Raw genomic sequence first — 19,156 nt, forward strand, 5'->3', positions numbered from 1 at the left:
ACCGGCTGCCGCCGGCGGCCCACCCGCCGCGCCCGGCTCGCGCGCGGGACGTTACCCCCAACCGCCGCGCCGCGCGCCCCCTCCCTTCCCCCGGCGCGGCCCCGTGAGGCGATGGTGAGTGCGGAGCGGGCGCGGGGCGCGGGGCTCGGGGCGCGGGGCCCGGGGCCGGGCACAGCCCTGCGCTGCCCTGCCCTGCCCTCGGCCGGCGCCGCGCCCCTCAGCCCTGCGCTGTGCCCCCCTTGCAGAGGAGGAGCCTGGCCCCCAGCCAGCTGGCCAAGAGGAAGGCGGGGGACGAGGAGGAGGAGGACTGGCACCCCCCGACGGTGAGCACCCCGGCGGCGGCGGCGCCGCGGCCCGCCCGCCCGCGGGCAGCGCCGGGGCCGGGCAGCGCGGCCTCGGCCTGGCGTGCGGAGCGCTGGGCTGGCGTTCCCCCCCCGCTTTGGTAGTGCCGCTCCTGGTGTCTCCTTAGAGGTTGCTGGGTTTTTTAAATCGTATTAGTTTTCTGTGGGTCTAGGATCAGGCTGGAAGTTTATGCAGTTTTCGTCAGTTTGGGGAGAATTTGTGTGCGGGCGTGTATTTGGCAGAAAAAACTGTTGTACAGAGATGTTGCTTCTTCCCTGGTTACGGAGGAAACTTTCCCCTGGCAGAGCTTCCAAGGGCTTTGCGAGAAGGCCGATAACTAGGGACATGTAGATATTTAAATCAGAAGAAAGTATTGTGATGATAGGCTCTGTGTCTTACAGATCAAAGAGCTTCACTCAGTGTTTTCAGTATCAGATCTCTTCTTCTGTGCCAGCAGATAGTTAAAACCTTGTCTCAAGGGAAACAACCTGAACAGGATTGCATTAAAAACACACCAGTGACTTATTTGTCTTGATGCCTTGCTAAGTGTCTGAAACTCAGGTTTCAGTGGGAGGCCTTTCACCTGCTTAATAATAAAAAAAATAAATAAAATAAAAACTCTCCACAGGAGCTTCTGGGGACTTTCAGATAGTGTTTTCCCTGCTACTGACCCCCTCCTTTTTCCTTCTGCTTTTTTTTGGTGAAGAAGTTTTGCCCACTGAAAATGAATCTTGTTTTCTTTTTCCCTCTTTTTTTTTTCTTTCTCTTTTTCCTGTTTTCTTTCTGAACCACCTGCCTGCTAGGGAAGCAGATCTTAGTACAGACAAGCCTGCCCTTTTACAAACTGGAAACTGTTAGCTATTTTTATAATTAAGAGAGTGTTTGAACCTTCATGTAGGTTAAACTTTAGGGCACGTTGACCTTGGAGGTATTACTGGCTCTGTCCTTTGACAGTGGTGGTGAATAATGATTGGGTCTATTCAGAGATGCTCAGCTGGTGGGGTGGCTTGCCTGTGTGGTTAGGTGCTTACTGAGTGTGACAGCGATTCATCTGTCTTCTTCTGGTCTCACCAAATACCCATGACTTCTGTCTTGATTCTGTTTTTTAGACCCAGAAGAGACAGAAGCCTGGCAGTGAGACGGAGAGTGGGGAATGTTACAGGTCACCTTTCCGGAAACCCTTGGCTCAGCTGACCAATAGGCCTTATTGCCTGGATAGCAGTCAACATGTAAGTGGGTATTTTTGCTAGCACAGGAGGTGGGGAGGTTGCATATGGAACTCATTCATCAAGGGAATCCAAACTTCATCCGAGGTTTTTAGGATAGAGCTTTTGTCCAACTTTGTTATGTTGAAGGAAGTGTGGTGGGGGGACTTTCTGTAATGGAAAATCTGAATAAAGGAGTGTTATGGTGCCTGTGTGAAGGATCGTGCTAAGGGATGTGGGTAGCTTTCCACACAAGTCACTCAAGTTCTGTCTGCTTGCCCTGTTTTCTCTGGGCTTCCACCTTTGGAGACCAGGTGCTGGGCTGGCTGGACGCTGGGCTGATCCAGCATGACTGTTCTTACAGTGTTAACCCAACTTCTTTACAGGAAATGAGTTGACTGACTGCATCATTGGAGCAGGTGGGGAAGCAATAGCATTTAGAGAAGTAAATAATGCCAGTGGTTTTAAGAAGATGGAGTTATAAAAATCAATTTCATGCCTTGGAAAACACAGAAGAAAACAATTTTAGACAGCAGGGTTAATGGAGGGAATTGTGGTGTTTCACTTTCTTGCTTTTGGATGTCCTTGAAAACAGTTGGGATTGAAGCTTCAGTGAGAACAGAGAGGCTCTCAGCCCTTGGCAAAACTGAGTTCTCAAGAAATGTCCTGGGTTTTCCTTTCCTGGCAGTCTTTGATGTCAAACTTTTTAAACATGTGTTTTCTTTCTGCATTCTTAGGAGGCTTTTATCCGCAGCATTTTGTCCAAACCCTTCAAAGTTCCCATTCCAAATTATAAAGGTAAGATGAGGAGGTTTAAGAGCTGTCTGTATTGTCTGACTCTAGCAGAGCAGATGATGCTTTGGCCTGTCAAATACATCTGTGGGATTATTATTATTATTTTTTGCACTGATGCATATGTTCCAGAAATCCTGACTTAATTCTGAAAGAAAAATACTGGCACATTAGCAAAGTTTTCTTATTTCTTACTAGTGTTTAGTTTGGATAATCCTACATTTCAGAATTGGATTTTTTTATAGTTACTGCTATGTATTTTATGTAGTGCCAAAACATCGTGTCCCATATTGCAAACACAAAAGCGAGATGGATTCCAAGCCCTGAAAGTTTATCATCTAAATAATACCCTAATGGTGCTAAAAGATGGAAGGTTGTGGGTGAGAAAGATAATATGTGCCAGTTTTCTTTCTACTTGACGTGGTGTGTTAAGTCTCAAGGTGAACTTCAAAACAAAGGTTGTTTTGAAGTTCAAAGCCTCAGCTGGTTTTGAATCACTGGAGCACAAAATCTCAGAAACAAATGGGGCCATTCTCTTCCCCTTCACTCTCCAGCTAAAAATTCAAAGACAGGTCAGCCAGTTTCGCTCAAACATTAGTTTAAAAATATGTCTATAGACAAACACTGAGTATGAAATGACTAACCTAAGAAGAGTTTTGTTTGACAAAGTTCTTGACTGGTGGAAAAGCAAATTTGTCAGGATGCTGAAATTCAGTTGTAACTGTGGAAGCTGCTTTCTGTGACTGTTACCTTCCTCTCTTAATTGGGAGGTGAGGCTGTTTCATGTTCTCTTTTCTTGATGTGCAGGCATTGTTGTCTCAGCTTATGATACACTTTCATTTTGCAAGGAACTTTAGCAAGCAGCGGGGGAATTGACCCTGTTTTAATTTTTCCAAAGCAAAATCAATCCTGGGGAGCAGAGTTGCCTCCCAGGACTCAGATGTGTCTTTCTGAGCTGAGGTTTGATGGAAGAAGTGGTTTGTATTCATGTTCTTTTTATGTTCACCTCCATTCTAGAACTGTGACATCAGAATATCAGGAAAAGGGATTCATCCTTAGTCTCTGCTTTTCACAGAAGTTGCCTCTGAGGCCAGGCATCTGCTATTTATCAGCAGAGAGAAAATAATACCCTAGACTAGATAATGGCAGTATGTGCTAACTGTGATACTATAAAACTTCATTGCTGTTAAAGATCTCTTCCTGACCCTGCATAAAAGATACAAGTCCTGCCAGGCCTGACTCAGGTGTTCCAAAAAGAGGATTTGGCCCAGTACATATTATGCACCTAGGAATGTAGGGTAAAGTGTACATCCTTGAATCCTGCTTGTCTGTCAAGAAAGCAAAACAACAGCCTTTGAGATCTAGGAATGGCCCAAAAGGTGTACTCAAAGGTAGTTGAGGGAGACATTGTGCCTGCTAATGATTGAATTCCTGTGGCGCAGGTTTGGGATGAAGCCATCAGTCACCTTCAAAAACAGCTTGTACTGTTGTGTGCCAACATATACGGCATCTGCTGCACCCAGCCATGCCCATTTTGGTGCACTCAATGTGGCTGGCAGGGTCATAGGTTCATCTTTGCCTCCGCTCCTTCGCTGTTTTCTTCTGGGACAAAGCAGTACTTTGAGCTGTGCCTTTGTTTGCTTTCAGGGCCACTGGGCTTGCGGGCACTGGGTATCAAACGGATAGGGCTGAGGAGCCCTCTCCACGACCCTTTTGAGGAAGGAGCTCTGGTTCTGTATGAGCCCCCACCACTGAGTGCCCATGACCAGCTGAAAATAGACAAGTGAGTCATCACCTGGCACAAATGCTTCTGTTCTGACCTCCTTGTGCATGAAGGTTTGCTTACTTTCCTCCCAGAGGTGTCTGGACTGGGGTCTGAGTATCAAGGGAAGTTTTGGTCCAGGTATTTTGCCTCTGAATTGCTCAGGTGTATTTCGGCCTGTTGGAGGGACTAAGGACTCGTACATGGAGAAGCCATTAAGAAAATTTTATGGCTCAGTGATTAGTCAGGAAACGTCAGTATCTAGGGACAAGCAAAGGGAGATGACTGACACTCAAATGTTAAGTTGTCTGGTGGTTTTTATTCTTAAGTAGTTCCTTCAGTACTGTTGTAACATAAAAGGGCTAAGACTATCAGCTGGATCTTCATGGACAGAGGAAGAGGTTCCTGCTTTGGTCTCTCAAGTAATGCAGTTAGTTTTGTTATTCGGACAAGGAAAATAGTAATAACTTTCAACTGTGCCTCTGAACCATGTTCTGGCCTTGTTTTAACCATGGCCTGAATACACACCCAGCTTCGCTGACATTGCAGATGGTAGATCAGGCCCCTGTGACTCTTCTCTCAAAATTAAATTCATCCATTTTTCTTTTTCTCATTGGCAATTGCTTCCCTCAAGCCACTGAGGAGTGCTTAGAATAGCAGTGAGATTAAGAGAAACAAACATATGCTGTGCTGAGTGTATTAATCATATATTCATCTTTCTCGACTGCCTCCTACAGGGACAAAGCACCTGTCCATGTTGTGGTGGATCCTGTCCTCAGCCGAGTTTTACGGCCCCATCAGAGAGAAGTAAGTTTTGTATTGGGACCGGAGGTATGCCTGGAGGTCTTGATGCATTTCAAAAAGCTACATTTCCTCTGCTGGAATTATTACCCACCAGCTGTGAGAACTGTGTTACATAAGACTCTTCTAGTTTGTTGCAAATGCAAAATCAAACGAGTTTGTTTTAACCGCCATCTTAGAGGCCTGAATACTGCAGATATTCTTTGTCCTGGGTTAAGCAAGAGGACATGCTGCGACTATTGTAGCAGTCCTGTTTGGCCTTAAAAATGTGGGAATTTATTGCTCTCTGGTGAGTAGGAACTTTCTCTTCTCTTGCCTCTGATCTAGCAGGGTCAGTGTACTCCCAGTATAAAAATGACGTTGGCTTATGTGCAGATTTGTTCTCTGTGGGTATATAGGTCAGATGTGCTTCTGTTGGGAACTGGGGACTTTCTGAGACTGCTGTGCACTGGTTTCGTAGGTCTAGGAAAGCACATTGTCTTGCTGTTGTGTCACCTTTGAAACCTTAGGAAAAGACTGGCTTCTGCATGGAGAATGAGATCTTGCAGAGTTAGAGCTGAAAGTCTAGCCTTTACTTATCTTGAAATTTGGAGATGTGGCTCTCCTGAATGGCTCATAAAGGAACTCAGTTTGGAATGTGATGGGATATTATTGCAATAAATTGTCTTAGCAGCACAATCTTGACATGTGCAGGGTAGACTGTTCAAAATGCTGTGTTTTACTGATCAGCAGAACCAACTGGATCTGCAGTTTCTGAGCCAGTAAATACAGAAACTCTTGTTTCTGGTATGATGGTTCCCAACACAGTGTGGGGCAGTGTCCCACTTCACTGTGTGTTATTGACAGGCTATTCTTTGTAAATGTAAGCTGTCAGTGAACTCTGTAGATTTGGAATTAGCCAGTGGAGAGTGCTGAAAAACATTTTCTATCTTAAATATATGCAGCATCACAACCCTGGAACTGTGGGTACTAATCCCCAAATATCTGCCTTAGGTATCTAGAGAGTTTGAGATTTATCACAGATGGAATATATTATCATTTAAGCCTAGAGGCAGCATGGATGGAAGCTGTGATTGCTGATCTTGCAGGCTAAGCAGGTCAAGCTGGATGTGTCCCTGCACAAGAGATCTTTAGATGGCTCTGAGAGCGCTGTAGGCTGCTTCTAGCTTGTACTTTTATCTCAGAGTTGGTGCTGAACCTGCGACCCAGTGTAATGCTGGTCTCTGGCTACATAGCTGGAGGCACTCTGTTTTGGATAAGATGCTGCCTGCTGGCACTTTTCTCAAGTAATGACAGTTGTGTTGGTGTCCTGAGCATTTTGTCTATTTTTTGACAGCTAGGTATCTTTCATATAGCAGTCTCAGCTCTAGTCACAGTAATCAGTCTTTGCCAGCTAAGATTCCTGCGCTAGTTTTTTCCACTGATGCTTCCAGACTGTTTTACAGCTTTGCTCAGTTTTTGTCATGTCTTTTGCCCGGTCCCTGGGGAGGTTACCTTACTGAATCTCCAGCCAAATTCACTCTTTTAGTCAGCAATGTATTATTCATCTGGTTCAAATAAACTTCACTAACCTGATATTAAGGGCCTAAAAAAAAAGAAGAGGACTTGAAGTGCAAGTAAAAGTGACTGTTTCATCTTCCAGTCCAATACAACAGACCATAGTGGGGTGAATCCATCCAGGTGTTTTCAGGTCCTGTCCCCAGTTCCTGCTCTGTTGACACAGTTCAGGTTGTTCATGTGTTCCCAGGACAATGTCACAGGTTTTCTCTGACTCCCTATCATCACATGCTAGAGGAACATTTTTCAGAGTCTGTGTCTTTTCTTCCCTGAATCTGCCTGAGTCATGTGTTGTAGCCTCACACAGGACACAGTTGTGCTCTCCTCCCAGCATGTGACATGAGCTGTAGGCTCAGCCCTGTGTCTTCTCTGAAGCTAAATCTGCTTTGGATTATGTGTCCCCGGGTATGTCCTAGTGGTTCTGTGTCTCTAGGCAGAAAAGATGAGGGCTGCTGAGGGTGTTCTGGGAGTTAATTGGGGAATAGAAACACGTCTGGGCACTTTATGATTCTTTTTGCTCAAGCATCTGAACAACACACAATTAGGTAGTTTTAATGTGTTTGGGAGTAGCTGGTTGCTGCTGGTCTGGGCCTAACTAATGTAGCAAAGGATAGGAATTTCTGGGAAGTTGAGTCAGGAAACTAGTTGTAATTGTACAATTAAAACGTACCAAGATTTTGTACATGTTATGAGGTATGTGTCAGCACCAGTAATGTTATGCCAACCTAGATGTGGCTGCATTTTAGCTGCATCTCTAGTGATTTCCCTCTGTCTCATTAGAACGCTTCAGGCCCTCAGGGATGTGCTACGCAGTTTTGCTGTTTGTTGTAATATCAGTCCTGTGCAGTAATGAAGCTGTCATTCTGTCTGTGTCCCCATCCTGCTCTGAGAGAACAATTTCTTGGCAGGGAGTGAAATTCCTGTGGGACTGTGTGACAAGCAGGCGGATCCCTGGGAGTCATGGCTGTATCATGGCAGATGAGATGGGACTGGGCAAAACCCTACAGTGCATCACTCTCATGTGGACACTTCTTCGTCAAAGTCCGGACTGCAAGCCTGAAATCGAGAAAGCCATGGTGGTGTCTCCCTCCAGTCTGGTGAGAAACTGGTACAACGAAGTAGAGAAATGGCTGGGGGGAAGGATCCAGCCGCTGGCCATTGATGGAGGCTCCAAAGAAGAGATTGACCGTAAGCTAGGTACAGAAATGTTTGCAAATAGCGCGCTTTCGGTCAAAATCTTAAATTAGAAAAAGCCCAGTTGCAGCTGATGTGAAGATCTGTGAGCTGTCATAAGAGCCCTGGAAGCTGAAGAAAGTCTCTCTTCTAACTTCATGTCTAAATCAGGTCTTTGCATGTTTAGTAACAGTTGACCTTTAGGAATAATCCAAGTCCAGCTGTGTGCTTAATTTAGGACGGTTCCAGTGCCACCTCCTTTCTCTAGCCAGGAGAAGTGGGCTAGTGAGGAGGCGAGCAGTTGAAGTGGTTGATGATGACTGGCAGAGGTGGGAGATGGATGGAAATGGGGACAGTTGCAGAGAAAGTAGCATGGGTATATGCAGGCAGAAGAGGTGCTATGGAGGAAGCAGCTCTTCTGCAGCGTCTGAAGGCATTGATATAGATGGAAAGGTTCTCTTAATTTTTAAGGCAAAAGGATCAGTCTCAACTGCAAAGTTTGAACCTGATTCTCTTACTGTTTTCCTCATCCCTCTTTTTTCCTTTTCCCCATTTCCATCCACAGTCAGCTTTATGAACCAGCGTGGACTGAGAGTGCCTTCACCCATCCTGATCATCTCCTATGAGACTTTCCGCCTTCATGCTGAGGCACTACAGAAGGGCAGCGTTGGGCTGGTCATATGTGATGAGGTATGGGGGAATCTTCAATGAAAACTTGTTCCTCATGTTTTCTTGAGATCTAGGTAAAACTGACTGCTTTCTTAAAGGGAAGGGGGGTGATTAGCTGTGGAAGGCACGCATCCTTATGTTTCAAAGGCTCTGGGTAACCAGCTCATCCATACTAAGTGGGCCTGAATGAGAGAAGGTATTCTCAGAAACTGAGAGATGAAAAAAATCCAGGTAATTACCAGAAGGTAACACTTCCTGGGTCCCTGACAGCGGTCTGCACCTAATGGGGCCTTTTCAGTGTGAGGGACCAGTGTAAGTATGTAGCAGAAAGATGGTCCAGTGTCTTGTCTTGCTCTGTTGCCATGACAGTGCCCTGGCTCACTGCTCTTATTTTTATTTATTTGCTTCTGTCTTTGCTCAAGTGAGAAGTGCCTTGTTTTGTCCAGCCTCATGTTCTACCCAGTAACTTTGAAAGTGGTTCTGCTTTGATCAAGAGAGGTCTCCAGAGGTCTCTCAAAGTAAACAATCCTGTGATTCAGCATGGTGTTGTGTGTAGTTTTGGCTGCTCTCAGCCACTTTATCTGGCAGTCTTGTGGTATGAAGGAGGTCCCTTTTTGCTCAGACTGTTAAGGACTTGCTGAGGGAAGTGCATCAAGTTAGTTGCTGTGCCTAAGTCTCCTGATTCACGCTTTCCCCTAGCCCTCCTAGACTGCTAGGTTACATTCCCCCCTCCAGCTGTAACATCCTGAATATTTCCCTGTCTCCTGTCCAAGCCTCAGCCCTCCTGAGGACAGAATAAGTTAGGTGCCATCATGCTTCTGCTGGAGATAACAGACATCCCATGGAAGTGGGACCCAGACCTCAAAATAGCCAGGTATCCTGCAGGCTTGTGTCCCAGAATATGTCTGCTCCCCTGGCATGGGATGAGTAGGAGTGGCCTGCTCTCTGAAGCTGCAAGCTCAGAAGACTTCTTTTTGTGCTGGGAGTTGTGGTGGTGGGATTGCTGAAGGGGTCTCCCATGGCAGGACCCCCTTCCCCTCCCTCCCGCCATGGGTACACTTGGGCAGGAAGTAGGAGAGCTAGGTGAGGCATTGCCACACGTGCTGCTTGTTCAAGAACAGACAAACCTGGCTTCACTCCCTGCTTGCTGAGCGTTTGATCTGTTTTTGCCAAGTCTGGCTTTTCAAGCTCTGCCTTCCCATGGCTGAAGTGGATTTGATCTTTCCTTTATTCTTCCCTGTTTGTGCTTGTAGGTAGCGAGAGTCAGAGATTCCCTGAAGGAGAGAATTAAACAAATCCCTTCTGCCTCCCTGAAATGATCAAACTGGGGTGCCTTGGCCACTGTTGGGGTGTCCTATGCTACCTCTTAGAGAGGATTTGTTAAATGTTGATGCCACCCGGTGGTTTGGTTGTGTATCTGCTAGAACATTGCTGAGAGGAGCTTAAAAAGCCAACAACCTCCTTCAGTAGGAAAACTCCCATCCAACTTTTACACACTGCGGCCCTGACTGCCCCCACTCCAAGTACCCCTGGGACTGGGCAGAGGGGAAGGAGATGCCAAGCACGACTGCTGTGGCCAGCAGCTGGTGGTGCAGGTCCTTGGCCTTGTGTCTTCCCCATGTTCCTGATAAATACTCAGCTCTGCAGTGGTCTGACACTTTCAAAAAGTGTCTCCCTGATTAAGCTTTGTCTTGCAGCATAGCATCCAGATACTAATAAAGCTGATTTGCCCAGGCATATGGTAGTGTCCTGGAGCACTTTACCAAAGGATGACAGAGTTCTCTAATCAAAGAGCCCTCAGCGGTCCCAATCGTGTTTATATGCGGTGTTAACTTAACAGTTTCTGTCTGTGGCAAAATAAAACATAGGCAGGCTTTAAACGTTCATCTCTTACTTTGATTTGCTCCGTTCTTGTTTGCGGGGTTGTTTCTTTAACTTGCTCATGCACTTGAGAATCTGGGTGTGTTTTATTTCTTAAACTTTTTTTTTTTTCCTGAGAGTCATTTTTCATCTCACCTCCCAGTTCTTCCAAGCCATGAGTGGCCAGGGAACATGAGCTGCAAAACACTGATATAGAGCAATGTGTTATCCACTTCAACCTTATCTCTGTGGTCAGGAAATGGGGACCATATTCAGACCACTCTCTGTAGGTGCAGAACCTTTTTCTTATTAGTGTGCAATGGCCTGGCAGTCCTGGATATAGGTGGTCTTGAATGGCTTGTGGTCTTGACCTTGGATGCTGCAGGAGCACTGATCCAGAGTTTGGTGCCTAGCTCTGGTAGCTGACATGTCCCTGTCTTTGAATGGGAAACAGTTCTTGTAGTTAGACCTTGTAGTTGTCATTATTTTCATGTCAGGCCCTCTTGCCTGGGTGTGACTCGGATGTCCCCTCTCTGGGGAGCTTGTAAGGAGAGTGTCATGTTTCTTCATGTAATAGCTTTGGGTTTTTTCCTAGGTTCTTGTCTTTAAAAGAATTCTGTGGCACAGCAGTAGAATGCACCTACCATAAAACTCTGTTACCAATAACATGATTGGGAAGGGCAAAAGCAGTGAGGTGCCCTGTGGCAAATACAGCATGTTGGTGGGGACTCCAAGCTGCTTTCCATCAGAGCCGTTGGATTTATGATCGGCTGCATTCCTTTTTTCTTTTTCAAAGGGCCACAGACTGAAGAACTCTGAAAACCAAACATATCAGGCTCTCAACAGCTTAAATACACCCCGACGAGTCCTTATCTCCGGCACCCCCATTCAGAATGACCTCCTTGAATATTTCAGCCTGGTGCACTTTGTCAATTCAGGCATCCTAGGTAAGAAATACGAATGTGAGTGAGACATGAAAAGGGGGGAGTGGCTGACAAGGCCTCCTTCAGCCATGACTGCCAGCAAAAGCAGAAACCAAGACATTAGTAAAAGGAAAGATCATGTACAGTTTGGAGACTTAATTCTCCTTTGACTTGTGTCTGGAAAGTCTAGATCAGGGTCCCATGTTCTAGATTCTGTATGTAAGGATTTCGTTATTTAAAGTGGATGGGTCTAATAGAGGTGTTTTGGAAGGGGAATTAATTTTTAGAGTAAAATATCTTATCACAAGTACTAGATGGCTGGTCTCCTTGTGTGGCTATACTGGTCATCCAAAGAGCCTGCATAGGCTAGGGGTTTCTCTGATGATAGGCTGAAGATACTGCAGGAAGAGCTGAGCAAGAAAGGCGAGCTCATAATGGTTCTTCCCACAAAACTAGCAGGCTACAGCAAATTCAGAGACCTCCTGAACCGGGATTGTCTTTGTAGGGGAGGCTCTTTGTAGGGGAGGGCTTGATATGACTTGCTGTCTATATTGAGTGTGGAGGAAGTCTGGGAGACCAGCTTCACCTTGCTATCTTAATTGTACCCATCTGACACAAGAAGTTGAAGGGACTGGTGCAAGGTGGAATGGAGTACCTTGTGGCAGAGCAGGTGACAAAGCCCAGATCTCTGACAGTCCACCATCCCGCTTTCTGATATTTCTGAGAGAAGGCTTAGAGTAGTGATGTCTAGCTCTTGGAGTTGAGACTGCTTTCTTTTAAGGTAAGGAAGGCCTGAGAATCTGGGGTAAACCTTATCTGAGATAGAAAAAAAGACTCTGGAGGAGAGATGCTGACTAGTTTGAGTTTTCAGATTCAAACACCTTCTACGACTGCTGGTAGTAGATTAAAATGGTAGATTTGGCAGATTAAAATTTAATTAATTTAACAGATTAAAAAACGCTCTGGCTCCTGTGCTCTGCCTGTGTTTGTAAGCTCGTTTTCGTTTTAAAAGCAAAGTAGACTTTACATGCTCTCCTGCCTGCATCCTGGGTTAGGAGCGGCTCCACAGCTTTCCAGTGTGAAGCAGCTCATCTTTGTCAAGAAAGGTCATTTTTCTGTCAAGGAGTGAAAGTAAACCAGTCTGGAAATAATTTTTTTGTTGCTGTAACTTATCACTCATGTTTGTGTCAGGTTGCTGGGAATCCAGTCCAAAAGGCTTGCTGTTAAATCCAGTGCATGCACCACTCCTTACCTAAATGCCAGTCATCAGATTCTGAGTCTTGAAAGCAGTGTTTGGGCTGCATGTTTTTCTGTTCAGCTGTTCTCCCACCCCATCCTATCCTCTTCTTGAGAAATCTTGGGAGCAGATGTTCTATACCTGCTTCTTCCATGTGCTTCAATTCTGGGGAGTTATTGCAGGGAGCTGATATGATTTTTTCTTGACCTGTATTTGGGCAAGACTAGTCTCCCTGTACTTCCAGTTCTTTCTGAGATGAGGTTAATACCATAAATGCTGCCATCAAGGCTGCATGCATATAGTAGTCACTTTTCCTTCCTTCAGCCTGTGACCAGTAATAAGCAGCTGATTACAAGTAATTTTGGAACAGACAGACATAATGTCTGTGCTGCTGTTTGCAGAGACAAACTCTGGGACTGAAAGTGTAGCTGATATGTGAGCAAAACCAAAACATGCCTGATGGAACTTAGGTTTAATTAAAAATCATATGATCTTTGGCAGTGCTGTGTTGTTGGAGTACAAAATATTTTCCTGTTGTACATGTTTGCCTGCCTTGTTTGAATCTTTCTGGGCTAGAGAGAAAAACAAATCATACTGAAGGGGCAAGGGCCCCATGCTTGTGGTATGATAGCTGGGGCAGTGGGAGTGCTGATCAAAGTCTATTTGGTAGTAGATGTTACCTTTTCTGTTGTGTTTCATACAGGAACAGCACAGGAGTTTAAAAGACATTTTGAAATTCCCATCTTGAAAGGCAGAGATGCGGATGCGAGTGAAGCTGAGCGACACAAAGGAGAAGAGAGGCTTAAAGAGCTGATCAGCATTGTGAACAGGTGAACTTCAGCCCCCTTCTCTTTACAGAACTTTTGCATAAACCCTTGGTGCACATGGGTATCTTTCCAAATTACAGTCCTAGCTGTAACAGATTCTCTTGTGAGTTACGCATGTTCAGTAAGTGATTGTACAAGTACTTATGCCCTAAAAAATCAACATAGCATATAGTTTTAGTTTGACAAATAGCATGTTGAAATGGTGGATTTAACTTCAGTAACCCCCAAGCATGTGTACTTGGGTTCTAAATCATGATTTGACTCTTCTGTTCAGATCCTAGGAGAAAACAGAAACAGTCAGGTAGTATCCTTTTATTTACATTAATATAAGAACAGCATAGGCTGGGTAAGACTGAAAATCCATCAAGCCCAGTGGCAAGTAGCAGACAGAAGGAGTACAAGGGATGTTCAGTTTTACTGATGATGCCCAAGTCAGAAAAGGGTCCAGCTTGCTCTTCCATAGCTGTGTTGGTTCGTAGGGCTAATGGGATTAGACTAGTAGTGTCAGAAATGTGGCTTTTGATCCTGAAGAAGCACCTCTGTCATGTAAAATGCCATCTTATTTCTCTTTGGTTAATTTTTGTTGGTTTTTTTAAGCGTTGTTTCATTCTGTTCAAGAATAAAACCATGGTATCCAAATCTGCTGGCAATCTCTTCTCTCTAAGAACTCTTACTAGAGTCTCTTTTGATTCACAGCATTGCTAGTGCCCTCATTTCTTTTTCTTTCCTTTTTAATCTGAGCTTTTGTATTCATCACAAATACACCCCAGCAATTCAAAGTTATGGCAGATTGAATTTCACACTATGTATATCCTGTCTATAGAAACAGCTGTGACCTTGACTCAGGCCAGCTTGCAGAAGCCTGAGCAAAAGGAAAGGTTAGAAGGAGAAGAGCTTATTCCTTCCTGAAGTGGATGTGGTTCTTTTTCAGTTAATGGAGAAGAGTGTAAAAGTGTGTTCAAGAATGTTTGTGCCTGGCTGTGTTGTGAGGTCCTTTTCTTTATTGTGGAACAGTCATGATATACAAGTGGGGAAGAGGATGCATGTAGACAGTAACAGATGAATCAGTCAAAATTGGTAGGAATTATAAATGAGAGTGATCAAGACATGTGGAATCTTAGGGGTAGGGCTGAAAGGACTCTGGAGAAGGCATCTGCTGTCCTAAGGCAGAAAGAGTTAGATCTAAGCCATTCCTTACTCAACCCCTACCCAGCAATGAAGACCTCACAGATTCCCCAGGGCATCACTTCCAGGCCATCACTGTCTTTGCAGTTAGAAAATGCTCTTAATGTGTAACCTAAATCTTCCTTTCTGCAGTTTAAGCCTGTGATTTTTCATCCTGCTGTTTATGAGTTTGGAGAACAGATTATTTCTTTCTTTGCAGCAGCCTTTGACAGATCTTGGGGCTGTCATATATCCCTGCTGTCTTCTCTTCTGTAGATTTTGTAACCTCAACTTTTCGATCTTTCCTGGCAGAACTGGGTTTCTGCACCTTTTTTTTTTTTTTTTTTATTCTGGTCACTCTTCTCAGCGCTTTCTGTAGTCCATTCCATTTTTTTGTGAAGTGTGGTAGAACAGCTCTGTGGGACATTTCTACAGCCCCGGAGGATCTGCCCTTTTTCCAAATTTTGGGCCAAAGAATGAACTCATCTTGGTTGAGGAGGACTATTGAGTTATGCGGGCAACTGACTGCTCATATCTTGGGTTATATCTGTAGTGTGCAGTGGTTAAATCCTTTGCCCTCTTCTCAGTCCACATGACTGGTCTGCTGTAGCTCAAGTTGAATGTCCTTGGTAGACTGAGAAAGAGTTGAGTTTCTCTGCTAAGGGACTGGGCTCTGTTAGGCTTGATTGTGCCTCATCCCTCCAAATCTCATGAACAAGAACTGGGAGCCTCACAAAGATACTGAGTTATCCTAGGCTCTGTAGTATGGGCTGATGTAGCATGTATGATGTAGCATGGGTTTGGTGTGGATGGTTGATGCCAGGGCTTTGCCATGTGTTGGACTGTCACAGACAGACCCTTGATGACTAGATATCACAGGGACTGCGTCAAACTTCTGAGGAATAATACTGACAAAACAAGCTTTTGATGTCATCCAGGCATCTGACTTTCTTTTCCCTCCGTGCAGGTGTTTAATCCGAAGAACTTCGGACATCCTGTCCAAATATCTGCCTGTGAAGATTGAGCAGGTGGTCTGCTGCAGGTATCAGAAAGCATGTGTTCTCCCTGGGCAAAGGAAACTGCAACAGGAAGGACTGAACAATTGCAAAAAGTCCTGCATTGGATGGTTGTTATGACTGTTCCCCACCAGGAATAAAATTATAGCCATTAGCAGTATGTTGCTTTTCCTCCTGAAGCAGGAATGGTCAACCCACAGCTATGGGCATCTGCCAGCCAGCTGGCATGCTCTGGGCAGCTGTGTATAGCGTAGGTGTGGGCTACGCAGAGTGTCTGCAAGCATTTCTTCTAGCTCTGGGCTGAGATATAAACACTCCATCTTCAGCCTTGGAGGCAGTTCTAGACTGTCTGTGCTTTAGCAAAAAATTTGGGGAATGGAACCAAAAGGAACCTACTGTGTAGATGGCGGAGGAAGAGGGAGTTTGGTTTGGGGGAGGACTGGGACTGCAGAGCTCTTGCTCTGTTTCAGACTGACGCCTCTGCAGGCTGAACTGTATAAGAACTTCCTGAAGCAAGCCAAGCCAGTGGAGGAGCTGAAGGAGGGCAAGATCAGTGTGTCATCCCTCTCTTCCATCACTTCCTTAAAGAAGCTCTGTAATCGTGAGTCGTCTCACTGGGGGTGAATGGGTTTGGTTTTTACATTGTTGGTACACACTCCATGGTTACTGAGCTCTGTTTGTTCTCCAGACCCTGCCCTGATCTATGACAAGTGTGTGGAAGAGGAGGAAGGTTTTACTGGAGCCCTGGATTTGTTCCCTGCTGGCTACAGCACCAAAGCTGTGGAGCCTCAGCTTTCAGGTAATCTGGAGCTTTACAGTATGAATGTGTTACCTAACACAGGCAACCTATAAGACTGTATTTAGCGCCCCAGCAAGTACCCCTCCAAGGTCAGGAATTTGGAACTTCTCTAGGTTTCTTCCTTTTTTTTTTTTTTTTTCTCCAGGAAAGATGCTGGTTTTGGACTACATCCTTGCTGTTACAAAAAGTACCAGTAATGACAAAGTAGTTCTAGTCTCTAACTACACCCAGACACTGGATCTATTTGAAAAGCTCTGCAGGAACAGAAGGTTTGTCTTTGGGCTTCATTTGTCTAATCCCCCAGAACTCTACTTTCAGCATGCATTGTAAAAGAAACTGGCTATTTTTAAGGTTTCTATCAGCAGGAGCTTGTGACCTGTCTTGTACCTTAGAGAGAGAATCCTGAATTGGAACTAATGTGACTTGTGCTCTGGCTGTTGGGGGTCACTGGGCAGAAAAGCTCTGGCCCTCTGCAAAGCTCCCAAAGGCCAGCCCCTTGTTACAAGGCTGTGAAAGATTTTTCTCTTACAACACTCATGCTGTAGTAAGTGTTATGTATTCCAGGTATTTATATGTCCGGCTGGATGGCACCATGTCCATTAAAAAGAGAGCAAAGATTGTGGAGCGATTTAACAGCCCCTCGGTATGTAGAATCTGCTGGTTGCTCCCAGCTGTCCTCCCCTTTCAGGGAGCTGTGAGTAAACGTGGGGCTGCCTCTGTTTAATCCATGCGTGTCTTTCTCTGCAGAGCCCTGAGTTTATCTTCATGTTGAGCAGCAAAGCAGGTGGCTGTGGTTTGAATTTGATTGGGGCTAATAGACTGGTTATGTTTGACCCAGACTGGAATCCAGCTAATGATGAGCAGGCCATGGCTCGCGTGTGGAGGGATGGCCAGAAAAAGACATGCTACATCTATCGACTGCTTTCAGTGAGTCTGATTCCTCTTGCCCCCTTAACACAGGGTTCTCCATGCCGTCCCAGACTGCAGACAAAATGACTGGGACCAGAAGGGGGAGAAGGCTTCTGTGTCAGTGATCAGAATTGATTGGAACTTGATTGCTTCCAAGCTTAAGACATATTACCATGGAAAACAATGAATGTTCAAGCTGGAGGGTCATTACTGCAGGCCTTGGTTTCTAATAGTAACTGACTTCTGGGAAAATAGAAACAACTGAAACTTTCCAAATAAGATATTAAGATTTTTTTTTTTTGAAGTCATTTAGGCATCTGACTTCTTTGATTTCACAGCGTGTCTGATGCTGAAGTCTCTGTTTATCAGTTTGGCTGCAGTCTATTGTGGTTGCATGTACATGTACTTATTAAACAGCAACTATGTTCCCAGAATTACAGTAGCTTTTGGAATGGGGCTACCAGTCACTAGATGGGGTAGCTGCTCTATAAATCAGGAGAGACTAGCTTTTTGCAGCTAGTACTCCCTGACAAAGTGTTATGATACACAAATGTCACCTGTTTGCCCATTGTTAACTTCACCTTCCACTTAAATCAGGCCGACTTTTTTTGTAAGCTCGTGTTCCTTGATCATTTGTTATTTTACTTAGACAAAACAGATAATCTTTGTTTTCTGTCTTCTGTGCATTTGTACATATGTACATGTGTTCTTTGCCCAGCTGTTCCTTACGGTGTTCCACTTTTTCTCTGACCTGGTTACATCTGGAAGCAGAGCACTGTTTGCTTTTAGAACTAACAAGCCAGTCTGCAAATCTGACTAATCACCCTCCTCTGTTGTATTACATTTGTTTGCAAAACAGCCATGGATTTTCTCCTAGATTTTTGCCTTAAAAATGTAGCATACTGGCCTTTAAGCACATCTGTTCTAGGAGTAGTCATCTCCCTCTAGTCAGAGGGTATGATTGATCAGTGTGTGGGTGTACCAGAAAATACTGCTGATGCTCATGTCACCCGCGGCTAGCCCTTGCTGTTGCTTTTTTCTGAGGAGTGTCTGTTGCAGGAGAAGATACTGCTCCAGTGAAGCACGGCAATGCCAAGCAACAATGATGATTTTATAGCCTTTCTTGTCCTTTACCAATTGATTCTAGCAAACAGTGCTGCTGCTAGCTCCCAAACTACTGAGCCCCGCCCTGACAGGGATGTTGATGAAACTTTAACAAGTGATGGAAAGGAGAGTTCTTGCTTGTGGGAATTCTGGTTTTGGCAGGAATTGGAGAGCAGATTTTTGCTGTGAGTTCAGGGGCCTCCTCTTGGCTACCACCGGGATGGTTGTTTCATGCCTTTTAAGAGCTTGTGCTGTGCAAGTTCTGCACCTTGGCAGATCTATTAGGAAGGGTTGAGAAGACTGTAGCTGTTTGGCTCCTTTCCCTTCTATCATCACAACCTGGTGCAGTGTGCGTGCCCCAGCCACAAGTGACAGCTCTTCCCTATCCAGATCTCAGCTGGCTCCACTCCTGTGGATGTGGTGAAAGAAGCAGAGTTGGGTTGAATCAGTGCCCAAATGGGACATGCTCGGAATGCAGTTACTGACACTGGCCTGTCATTCTGTATTGGCCCAGCAAGGCACTAGATGTCCTGACAGCTTACTGCCATTTGATCTGTGACATTTTCCCAATGTAGTGGTGGTTTAATACTAGTATCCCAACCATGCTTCATCTCTGACCATCTCTTGTAGACGGGGACCATAGAGGAGAAGATCTTCCAACGTCAGACCCACAAGAAAGCGCTCAGCAGCTGCGTGGTGGATGAGGAGCAGGATGTAGAGAGGCACTTCTCACTTGGGGAGCTCAAGGAGCTGTTCACACTGAATGAGGCCACCACGAGTGATACCCATGATAAGTAAGTATATTGAATAATGATGGATGGGGTCAGCAAAAAACCTCTGCAGTTTGGTCTGCTGATTCAGAGGTTCCTCAAGCAACAGGAGGAAGCTCAACAGGGGAGGGCCTTGATTGTCTTTGCTTCTGAAACTCTTAACCATCTGGAGATTAGCACCTCCTTGCTGGCCTCCTTTTTTGTTGTCTTAGAAAAGCTTTGATAGCTGGACAAATGAGTAAACTA

At 45.2% G+C, this 19,156-nt stretch overlaps 1 protein-coding gene across 1 annotated transcript in view; it reads left to right on the forward strand.

Moving 5' to 3' along the window:
* Positions 1-19,156, forward strand: part of RAD54L (RAD54 like) — a 21,282-nt gene continuing 2,126 nt past the window's right edge. The window contains exons 1-17 of the mRNA XM_067301186.1: positions 1-114; positions 246-323; positions 1,452-1,571; positions 2,285-2,345; positions 3,987-4,122; positions 4,839-4,908; positions 7,368-7,656; positions 8,198-8,322; positions 10,958-11,108; positions 13,025-13,151; positions 15,280-15,354; positions 15,799-15,929; positions 16,017-16,127; positions 16,273-16,396; positions 16,692-16,770; positions 16,875-17,054; positions 18,771-18,934. Coding sequence (XP_067157287.1) covers positions 112-114; positions 246-323; positions 1,452-1,571; positions 2,285-2,345; positions 3,987-4,122; positions 4,839-4,908; positions 7,368-7,656; positions 8,198-8,322; positions 10,958-11,108; positions 13,025-13,151; positions 15,280-15,354; positions 15,799-15,929; positions 16,017-16,127; positions 16,273-16,396; positions 16,692-16,770; positions 16,875-17,054; positions 18,771-18,934 — 2,024 coding nt within the window. The 5' untranslated portion in view covers positions 1-111. The remainder of the gene's footprint in view (positions 115-245; positions 324-1,451; positions 1,572-2,284; positions 2,346-3,986; positions 4,123-4,838; positions 4,909-7,367; positions 7,657-8,197; positions 8,323-10,957; positions 11,109-13,024; positions 13,152-15,279; positions 15,355-15,798; positions 15,930-16,016; positions 16,128-16,272; positions 16,397-16,691; positions 16,771-16,874; positions 17,055-18,770; positions 18,935-19,156) is intronic.

The sequence above is a fragment of the Apteryx mantelli genome, chromosome 8 (genome assembly GCF_036417845.1).
Source record: "Apteryx mantelli isolate bAptMan1 chromosome 8, bAptMan1.hap1, whole genome shotgun sequence".
NCBI lineage: Eukaryota > Metazoa > Chordata > Aves > Apterygiformes > Apterygidae > Apteryx > Apteryx mantelli.